At 44.6% G+C, this 11238-nt stretch overlaps 1 protein-coding gene across 3 annotated transcripts in view; it reads left to right on the top strand.

Moving 5' to 3' along the window:
* The window catches only part of GRIK1 (glutamate ionotropic receptor kainate type subunit 1), a 132294-nt gene extending 121496 nt beyond the window's left edge, over positions 1–10798 (top strand). The window contains exons 16-17 of one of the 3 annotated variants that reach the window (XM_027906156.1): positions 2173–2358; positions 10746–10798. In XM_027906156.1, the coding sequence (XP_027761957.1) occupies positions 2173–2328 (156 nt within the window). In that variant the 3' untranslated portion in view covers positions 2329–2358; positions 10746–10798. Of the gene's footprint in view, positions 1–2170; positions 2375–10745 lie in introns of those variants that run through there. The other 2 variants (XM_027906158.1, XM_027906159.1) reach the window with 2 other exon arrangements.
* Positions 10799–11238: the final 440 nt, after the last annotated feature.

Raw genomic sequence — 11238 nt, 5'->3', positions numbered from 1 at the left:
TTCTGATAATATTTGTTTTAACATTCAAGGCAGCTGGAAGTGGAACCACTGGGCACTTGGCAACTCACGGAGTCAGATATTAAAACCCTGACAGAGTTAGTGTCAGCAATGGGGTTTAGGCATCTGTCTGCAGATGGAAAGTGATCTTCATGGGACTCTTTTGTGGCTGTGAAATTGAAAGGCATTATGATAATTGCCCAGGCTGAATAATAGGAATCCGTTTGGAAAATTAAAACCCGAGCCTATTAACAAGGCAGTAAAATGAACTGTTTCATCTGCAGGAATCATCCCTGTCTGCACTTTGCAGAGACTGATGGCTGTGATTAAATGCACAACATCAGTAGGTTAGCAAGAGCAACAGGGGAAAGAAAATAAAAATAAACCTGATTGATCCCACAGAGGGTTAACATGATCCTGTCATTATCTACCACGGAGCTCTGGATTCACTTTATAATCTAGATTTTAAAAGCTCAATTAAAAGTAAGGCAGTGGAGAGCAATAATCTACACCAAGTCAGCCACTTAGAGCATCTGGGTTTATTACTTTGGGAATAAGTGGTGCTGCTCTCTAAAAACAGCCTGGAGCAGTGTAGGAATAGTGTCCCTTACCTGCTTTTCCTGCTGCTTCCAGAGGGCAGTGATTGGGAAACAAAAGCAGTGCCTATCCTTATTACCTTTAGGGGCTGACATGAGTTATTAGGAGTTTAATTGATGCATAACTCAGAATTTGAGATGAACAAAAATGAAGCAACTCAAAGAAAGGAGCATAAATCTGAAATACTCTGGGATCTCAGCCTGTGTTACTCACATTATAGGGAGAAATCACACTGGAAAGGGAGGAGCACAGACTGCTTTTAATACCTGACTCCATGAGTTGTGAAGTGCCCAGTGGTTCCACTTCCAGCTGGTTTGAATTTGAAAATAAAAAATTACCAGCAAGACTTCAAGCCTGTGGGATTCACTTCTCTGTGATTCCTTTGCTCCCTCAAGCAAATTATTTACCCTTGATCCAGGCTACCCTCAGGCTCCGGTTTGCATCTGGAAATATTCCTGTAGAATAGCTGGATGCAAGGAAATCTTTGGGCGTTCTGCTTTTCAAATCCCATATATCTGATTTAACCTTTTTTAGCCCTGCATAGCTGAGGTCACTGTTGGATAATTCCTGGTTACAAACTGGACGCTGCCCACCTTGCACTGGTTTCACTCTAGAAGGGAATTCATGTTTGATACAGAGAAATAAATAAATCCCTGCTGCCACTGCCATTTGACAAGAACTGTAGTTTTATCCTGTTTTAAAGCTGCTCACTTCTAAAAGGGTTTGGTAGGAAGGATTTACTCAGCTTGAGGAAGATAAGGTGGTTAAAGATTTGTTTCACGCTGCTGCCATCACTCCATTTTATATATAAATAATCTACTCATATTTGCATGGAACAATTTTTTATTTGCATTGCCAGATACTTCCACTTAAAGTCTCCTTTTGTGTTTTATTTGTGTTACCTGTAATTATTCCAGTTGTAGATTTTAAAAGATGTTTCCATTTACACCGAAATGTCTTTGTTAATGTAGTGATGGTGTGAAAAGATCTCTTCTTTCTCTCTCAACTATTCAGCTCCCTTATTCCTGTGGTAATTGCCTCATTTTCCCAACACACTGTGATTGAAAAGATTCTTTCCAAAGAAAGAAGAGGGTTGAGGGTTGTGCTGTGTTTTGGAAATAATTTCATGAGGGGAACATTTCATGAGGGGAAAATAAGTAAACCACACACACACACAGAAAAAAATCTTGAAAACCTGTATTCTTTGTTTTCTCCTGTATAATGTTGGGGGAGGGGTGTTGTTTGTTTGTTTGTTTGGTTTTTTGTGGCTGAGGTTCATGGCATTTAAAACAAGATCTCTTTTCTTTTGAGGTCAGGAGGAAATGAAAAAAGGGTAAGTTTTATGATTAGAATTGCAGAAACATTCCCAATCAGCTAAACGTAGCGGAGGCCGAGTTGGGAAGTTAAAAATGATGTGTGGAGTCACCTGTTGTACCCTGGGGGAAGTGGGGGTGGGTTATTCAAAGCTGGGTCTCAGCAGAGAAGCTCCCTGAGCCCATCTCAGATCTCTGCCTCCCTCAGCCACGGGTTTTTTTCTGTGCTGGGAAGGGTTTTAATGCCATTTCCATCTCCCACCAGTGTCTTTCTTTCAATGCCATCATGGAGGAGCTTGGAATTTCCCTCAAGCACCAGAAGAAGCTGAAGAAGAGGTCGAGAACGAAGGGGAAATCCTCCTTCACGAGCATCCTCACGTGTCACCAGAGGAGGACACCGAGGAAGGAAACCATCGCCTGAGCACCGGGAAATAACGGGAACCAAACGAAAATAAAACAAATAAAACCAGAAACAAGGCAAAACAACAACAACAACAAACAGCAACAACAACAAAAAACAAAGCAAAACAAAAACATTGCTGCCTACAACTGGTGGGACTTCTGAAATGGAGACTTTTCACGTCGTTCTTCAGGAATTCCCTGTGGTTTCTTTGTTTTGTTTGTTTTGTTTTGTTTTTTTTAAACCCAGAGGTGCAGCAGTTGGAATGCTCTCTCCTGGACCGATGTACTACTAATCCTCTGGGAAGCGGCTCACTCTTTCTTTCAGGATGGATTTGTACGCTCACCTGGTTTGCATCTCTCCCCCCCCTCCCCTCCCCTCCCCTCCCCGTGCATCGCTGTGTCTGCTTTCTAAATAAATCAATAAACAAGAGACAGGGTTCTTTTTTCCAATAGTCTGGGAGTGGAACTTGTGTTTTTTTTCCCCCCCTCTGAACAAAAGATTGCGGTTCTACTGGGCACAAAGAACTACTGAGTTGTTTAGAAACCAGGTCCCAGAAAAGCTAAGTAAAAATTCATACCTTTGATTCGTAAAGCCATGACTACAAAAATGCATTAAACACAACAGTGAGGTTCTTTTATTTTCTCTGGTATTATAAGGACAGGATGATGTCATAGCCTCTTCAGGCTCATTTCTACCAGAAACTTACTTCTCCTTATCCCTTTTCTACTGCTTTTAAAATGCAATTATTAGGTAACACCATGATTCGAGGTGCTGTGTGTTGAAAAAGAAAAAATCAGAGTCACCCAAGGACTGGTCAGTGAGCAGGGAAGAGCTGCCACACTGATGTGATCCACTGCTTCATCCTCCAGCTCCTGATGCCAATAAAGCAATTCTTCACTCTTAGAAATGAGGGCTGAGAATACTCAATTTACAACAAACCTTGTTTATAAACAAACAGACCAGAAAGATAACAACATTTGACAGGAATAAAGCTCAGGAATCGAAACCTTTTCCTGCAGTTAGTGGGGGCACCAACACAATGTTTTAGCAGCAAAGGAGAATTTTAGTCTTTTTTCTTTTCTTTTTTCTTTTTTTTTTTTTTTTTTGGTGAAGAAAACTGAAGAAGTGATGCATTAGAGCAGGAGATCTTCCCCTTCCCTCCCCACAAAATTCATATTGCAGTGAGGTGAGACACATTTATACTTATTTCTATGTTGTCTCTGTGATAAATCCTGGTGTTCCAGGGGCTTTGATGCGCCAGCTGGAGATGCTGTGGAAGGAAAAGGGGTGGAATTCTGGCATGTTCACACTCCAAGGGAGAGGGCGAGTGTTAAGTTTTATTGTCCCTCTGACATTCCCCCCAGGGAACTTTGTGCTTACCATCCATTACCTTTCCCTTGTATCCCTGTATCCATGGACATTTCCTCTGCCAAAGGAGAAAGTGAAGTGAAAGCCTTCGAGTGAAAAATCTCCCCTCCACCTTCACCTCACACCACCACTCCCTCAGCCTCCCCTGTCAGTCTGCAGTGGATGGTCTTGCTTATATTATTATAGACTAGAACCCCCCTCCCTCCATTCAGCTTTTCCACAGGGATCCAAACTCTAAAACTCCTCCTATTACACCCATTTTCCCCGAGGCTCTCTGTGATTACTCCGTGTCCTTCTCAAAACACGATGCTCAAAACCAGATCTGCTTTTCCACCCGTGGTGAGCTGGGTGGGAAAACATCTTGTGCCTGTCTTGAAGGCCATCCAGGCAAGGAGAACTTCAGCCCGACTTTGGGGACATCACCCCGTGGAACTGCACATTTTTGGCTTGGGTTGTTGGGGCTTTATTGTGCTGAAGCTTTTCTGCAGAGTGCCAAGGTCAGTTTGTCCCCAGTCCTGCTGGATGCCTGCAAATACAGCAAACACACTCGCTAAAAACCATCCATAAAGGAGACTCAGAGGGGAGGGATGGACCTCTGTAGACCCCTCACTTGGAGAATAGGACATTTAACAGCACTTTTGTGTGTGCCCTCTTGCCTAGTGCCCTATTTGTACCTGAAGATGTCATGAAGGCTGGATCAAAGGCTAATTTATTAAAGACCCTTTCCCTCACACACAGGGCCCTTAAAGCTCTTGAGGAAAGAAATTCATCAGATTAACAAGACCAGATTTTGACAGATCCATATTAATTCTTGCTCATTTCCTACCACTTTAATTAAGAACCATCCAAGTCTTTGCAAGCCAACCTGGATTCCTCTTTCCCCATCTTTGAAGGCAGGAATTATTATTGCTGCTTTCCAGCATTTCTTCTGGACCTTGTCTATCCTTCAGGAGTTTCTTCCAGGAGTTTTTGAGTTCTCTGTGAAAGGAAAGAGAAGGGTCTCTTTAAAGTGACTTCAATGGGAAGCTCAAACATCAGCGCTTGCTTTCGGGAAGTTTAATCTGCTGCATGCACCGGGCTGGTAAGCAATGATTAAGAAAAGCAGCCCCTGGCTGTGAGATCTCATAGAGAATCTCATAATAGGTAGTTTCATTTATTTATGTCATCATCAGGTTGCAAACAGGCCATCCAGGCCACCAGCACCATTCTAATGCTGCGATTGAAAAGCAGGTTATTATTTTTTCAGTCTGTGTTAACTCCATTGCTCTGCCATCCACGGCCTCCAGCCAAGATGTTTTTAAATGACTGGGTTAAAAGTGATAAAAGATTTATGACCAAGCCCCTATTTTTTTTTTTTTCCCCATCAGTATTAGTTGAGGTTGCCAGCTTGGCTCAGACACTGCTCAGGCAGGTCTCAGCCCCACACACCCATACACAGACACTCCCCCGTGCCTGCTGGATTCCCAGCCAGGCCACTCTCCCTCTTTTCTTTATGTAAATGTGCTTAAAGCAAACCCAAATCCTTTCCTAAAGAACCTCCCCTCCTGCAAACCAAGCTGCATCCCTGGAAATCTTTTTCCTTCATTTCAGATGCTACTTAAAAATTCACTCCATGACTGAGAAAACCACTTTGTCCTGAGGAGGGAGGGACAAGCACAGGGAGTTGTACATATTGATGTAGCAGCAGATATGATTGCAGTGACCTTCTTGCTGTATCCCAACAAACACTGTTTTCCTGCCTGTTTTCCAGAGCCTGAGAGAGAAGCCTGGTTAGGGATTACCCACTAGGAAATCCAATGTCCTCATTGGATCTCTGCCTTGGCAGCAGCAGCTCTGCATCCTTGTTGGTTATAAAAGAGAAATACAATGTTGACAGATGCATCTGAACGTGTGTCACTCCAGAAATGCCCTTGGTTTAGTGCCAGTGATCTTTCCCCCACACTCTGTGGGCTTAGGAAGGTTTTAACAATCCTTATTTAATACCCCTTAACTTTCTTGAGAAAGTGGGGAGACAGGCTCAGTGGGGAAGAAGGGGTGTTGGAAATATCAAAGTGACTTTTAATGGTCCAGCCCAGAGCGTGATTCAGGAGACACTCCAGAACAAATGAGGACCAGCTCACTCCCTTTTGGGGCTTCTGTCAGGGGGCTGCATCTCACGGGTCTGCTCTGAACCTCTAACCCCACGGGGCGTTTACTGACTGCTGAGCTTGTCTCTTAATTACTCACTGTCAATCTGACTCCTCAGTGACCAGAACAGCCACAGTTTAGAGACCCATCACTTAACAGTTTTACTCGGCTGATTGATAAAGATGCACCTGGTTTTGCCTGCCGATGAATTGACCTGAGCCACGCTCAGCTCACCTCCCCAGATCCAAACCCACTGCTGTGCAGCTGCTGAGATGTGAAGCTCTCCCTCGCATTTCTGTTTTGGCTGAACAGCTCAAGCCCCTGCCAGGGAGGAGCTGTGTTGTTTAAAGAGCTCAGAAGCCCAAAGGCACGGGTAGAGCCTTGCAGGGTATTCAAAAGCAGTTGCTTTTTAAAGAATCTTTATTCTGTGGAAAATAGGAACTTTGGTATAAACAAAGGTTTGTAAGCTTTCAGTTTTGTTCCAGAGGAGGACACCAAGGTGATCAGAGGGATGGGGCAGCTCTGCTGGGAGGAAAGGCTGAGAGAGCTGAGATTGTTCAGCCTGGAGAAGAGAAGCTTTGGGGTGACCTCACTGTGGCATTCCAGGATCTGAAGAGGCTACAAGAAAGATGGAGAGGGAATATTTACAAGGGCCTGGAGGGACAGGAAAAAGGGGAATGGCTTTAAACGAGGTTTAGACTGGATATCAGGAAGGAATTCTTGGCTGTGAGGGTGGGGAGGCTCCAGCACAGGTTGCCCAGAGGAGCTGTGGCTGCCCCTGGATCCCTGGAAGTGTCAAAAGCCAGGTTGGGCGGGGCTTGGAGCAACCTGGGATAGTGGAAGATGACCCTGCCCATGGCAGGGCGTTGGAATCAATGATCTTTAAGGTCCCTCCCACCTCCAATCATTCCCTGAATCTATGGAAAGGACAAAGCCAAAGGGAGGGACCGTTGCTCCTTGCTGCAGCCAGCCCTGAATCCCCCTTCCTTCAAAGAAAACAGCATCTTTTGAGAAAGCAAAGCCTTAAATATCCAGAGAAAGAAAAACGGGTTGCCTAAGAAGCAAACAGCAAGAAATGCTGCCACCAGAGCTGCCTCAAACTTCAGTCACCCTTCTGCAGGTCAGCACCTTGGTGGTTTCCTAATTGCCAGTGCAGTAGTTTTTCACGGGCTACCGGCTCCAAATGAGGATGGAGGCTTTCCATCTGAAGGAATGATGTCTTTAGCAGTTAATCTCTCTAATCACGAGGTTTCCTAACTGCTAATCCAGCGTTTTGTTATGCAGCGGGGATTTACTCCCGGCTCCATTCAATCAGGTTGGATGTCAGATTAATGGCCCGCTCACAATTCAGGGGTTGGGTTTGGGTCCCCCCCCCACCCTCGCCGGGGCCAGAGGGACCAGGGAGAACATCTGCATCCTGCAAATCCTTCCAGGGGATTTCACACTCCGAGGTGTTGATCAGTTTATTTCTAGCGAGCATCGCGAATCTGCATCTCCGCCACAACAACAAAATTAAGAGGTTCTACCGCTTCTGAGGGGAGACAAAAAGCGCAGGGACCGAGTTCCACAGTGCTTTTCAAAGAGGTTCCTCTTGCCAAAAGGGTGTCCCCACACTAAGTCCTCACACGTGGCAGTTTTCTGTACCACACACTTGTTTTCTGCTTCCGAAATGAATACCTTGCCCGCGTCCACCCACTACCTCTCTTCAAAAAAATTAAACCCCTGATTCACGATTGATTGAATAATCTCCCTGTGCCGATTAAATCGGTGTGAGCATCCCCTAGAGGTGATCCCCTGAGGCTTTTCCAGCACGCTGTCACTGCCCCTCCTTTTCCCAAATTATTACCTACCTTCCTTCACACAAAAATGTCACCACGGGGTGATCTTTGCTCCCAACTGGACCCCAAAGTTACCTCCTCATTTCATGTCTGGAGCTCAGCAACTGCAATCCATCTGGAAGGCCCAGTAGTATAAAGCCAAATATAAAGCTTTATCTGACTGTTTAATTAAAAGACAGCAAACTTGTCCAGCTATTGATGGCTAAATTATCTCTCCCCGTTTCTGCTCTCATCACGCAAAGTGCCCACACCTCCCCACCCCTGCACAGAGCTTGACTGACACCCCAGAGCCACCACACTGGTATTTCAAGGGTCAAGGCTTGCTCAGGTATGAAGAAAAATCCCCTGGAAGACCATCCCTGACAGCAGCACTTGGTGACAGCTGGCATTATCAAAATAAAATTGCTTCAAATAAATCCCTAACAAGCGTGACCTATTTGCCACTTAATTATCTACGGGCTAAATTCAGTAAATATGCCCTTTTGTTCTGTGTTCCTTCTATTGATTTTAATGAGAGCTACTGCTAAGAAAGAGAAGTCCAACAGGGGGACTACATTAATTATTTAGATTGCTTTCAAGCTTTATCTCTGTGGGGAGTTACCAATGGATCGCTGATAGATCCACCTCACATGCACGTTTTTATTTTTAAACAGAGCTGGAAAAACATGCCCACAGTGGTTTCTCTCTGTAGGAAACACCACAGTGAAAGGGAATATTCCCAACAGCAGTTTGGGGTATTTCCCTGACATGGAGCCGAAGGCAGTGGGGCTGGAGGGTCTTTTGCTCCTGGCTTTTTTTGGGCAGGGGCACTGGCTGAGGACGAGCCACTGGAGGACACACCAGCACCAAAAGTGGAGGCAGTTCCTCATTTAATACATCTAAACTACGTCCACCGTGCAGGGGCACCAGCTGGACTTGTTTTTTCCTGCTTTTGACTCTATTTTGCAGCAGAGACACAGACCCGGCGCCAGTGTCTGCCAAGCCTTGAGCAACTTTTAACTCCTGGAAACTCACCCGTGGTATTTAAATGCAGATTTCAGGCAGGTGAGGGATTAAGTCTGAGAAGAAGTGACACACAAGTCGTTCCTGTGTTGTGTTGTCTGGTTGGATCGTGCTCAGCCGTTCTGTGAAAGAGTTTGGGGATGAAGCAGCTGATAACACACCCCCCAAAAAAAGCACAGTTATGCTCGTAAGATCAAACATGACTTTCCAGCCTAATCCACAGTTCTGAAATTATTTATATCACAGCTTTGCCCAGCCTTAATTCATCCAAGGCGAGCCTGCGAAGTGACTTTGCCATGAAAAATGCTGTCTCCATTTAGCTGAGGTTACCAATTCCCCCCCCAAAGTTTCCGGGAGAATCTGCATGCCATTTGCAATTGATTAACCGTTATTTGGCAGCCTATTTGTGCAGGGAATTGCTGACATTTTGAAAAGAGCCGTTTGATGATTTAACACCTGCCTTTAAAACGTGACCTTTTGGGTTGCACAAAAATGCATGTAAAGTGGGTGAAACGAGGTGCTGAACTCACCGCATCAGCCTCGTCTGCGAGCTGTGTGTCCTTTCCCCTCCTGCTTTCCTCCCTTCCCCAGTTCTCTGCGGGAGGATTTGGGTGGATTTCTCAGGTACAGATCTGGGCATCATCCATCCTGCAGTGCTGTTTCGAGAGGTTAATAAATAGGGATGCTGATCCAGAGCCAAAGCAGCAGCAAGACGTGTCGTTTTAAATGTTAACAGATGATCCATGTTTATTCAACTCAGGCAGTGTTGGGGTTTGTTTTAATAAGTGACTGCACTTCCACATCCTGTGATCCTGTGAAATCTCTGCTCCTGGTGGAACATCTCCCTGAGTTTCCTCAGGGAACTGCCTGACGTCTGCCTGTATCCCACTGCTTCTTGTTGGTTGTGATCTTTAAAAGAATAGAGGAGATTAATGTATCAGCAGCAGCTTGGGAGTTAAAGGTTGTTATGGGCGTTTTCTCTTCAAATCTGACCTTTCAGGATTACTGGAAAGATCACAATAATGGGATATATATATATATATAAATATAAATATATAGGCAGGATCTTTTCTGCTCCTTCTAGATATATTGCGAGCTACAGAGGGAGGCCAGAAAATTGAACTGGAAGGAGTCATGAGAGGTCAGTTAGTTCCCCTACACTAAAGCAGAGCTGCAGATATCCATGGATTCCTGACAGATGCTGATATTTAATTCCTCCAGTCAAGGAGAATCCCAAAAGTCTCATGGGGGGTCCCCTTCTGGGCAAGAAATAGGAATATTAGTGGTTCCTAAGGGTTTTCCTTAGGATGTCAAAACAAGAGAGAAACTGTGACTTTTTTTGGGTGCTGTAGCAGAAGAAGGAGAAGAAAGAGGGTATTTGGGTCAGAAATGTAAGCCCATAAACTAAGGAAAGCCCATGGGAAGGGAGGAAGAAAACATTTACCTCTACCTGCAATATATGGAGACAACTCTCTCCACCTTCCCAAAAAAGTAATTTCTGCCTTAATTTTGATTGCAAAACATATCACAGCAAGGCCAGACAGCCTTTGGACTGTTGCAAGCCGAAATTTTGGTTTTACAAGCCCCATATTTTTCACCTTTACTCAAATCCTCCTCATCCCACCTACGACTCCCTATTCCAAACTGGTCTTTGAGGTCTTTTCTGTAGAGCAGCTGAAGAAATAAATAAGTCTGGAGTGTTATTGTAGAAACCAAAGGGGAGGGTTCAGAGAAGCTTTCTCAACTAATACAAAAGGTGACAGAAAATTTGATTTGGCGCCTCAACAAACGACCCAAGAAGGCCCTAAAACAGCCAAGGGGGCACTGGGGGTTTGTGCAGCTACATAAAAGTCTCAGGGGTAATAATTCTTGGTAGGTGTGTGATTTCCCAGCGACACTCGGTGCCTGAAAAACTGGACTCCGTATTTCATGAAAGAGAGATCCCTCCTGAGACTTTATGTCTTATTTTTTTGGCTAAATCAGAAGGACTGTGATCGATCACAGCCTCTTGGAAAGGCAGCACTTTGAACCGGCAGGCTGCTCCACCTCAGACAGGAGCGTGAATTTACTGCTTCTCATTAGGAAAGGTATGCGTTAAAAACAAAACAAAACAAAACAAAACAAAACAAAACAAAACAAAACAAAACAAAACAAACCAGGTTTCTCACAGAGAATTAAAATGTGGTTGTCTCTCATATTGGGTTTTCAAGCACTCATCATTTATTACCTCCTTTAAAGTGAACTGTTCAGGCTTCCTAGGAGTGTAAGGCTACCAAAGGCTTCAGCTGGTCAGGTCACATTATGCTAAACATCGCTCAGGAGTGAAATATGGGGCCAAAGCGAGCAGGTGACACTTCCCACCCACTTAAAATAGAAAAGTGCAAGTGAAAGCAGAGAGGAATCTCCTCCCATTAATTGTAAATTACACAGAGTGACCCATCCCAGAGGTGTGAAGCAGTTTGATCAAGGTCACATCAGACACTGCTGGCCAAGAACCAAAGGATAGCCAAGTCTCATAGGAATTTCCAAACTCCTTCGTCTTCTTATTTAAATCCTTATAATAATAAGGGCAAAGGCATAACTAACATACCTA

Source organism: Empidonax traillii, unplaced genomic scaffold (assembly GCF_003031625.1).
Source record: "Empidonax traillii isolate 1590-97213 ecotype Southwest subspecies unplaced genomic scaffold, ASM303162v1 scaffold1253:size457737, whole genome shotgun sequence".
NCBI lineage: Eukaryota > Metazoa > Chordata > Aves > Passeriformes > Tyrannidae > Empidonax > Empidonax traillii.
The sequence above is the reverse complement of the archived record's forward strand: the minus strand, read 5'-3'. Positions and strand labels throughout refer to the sequence as shown.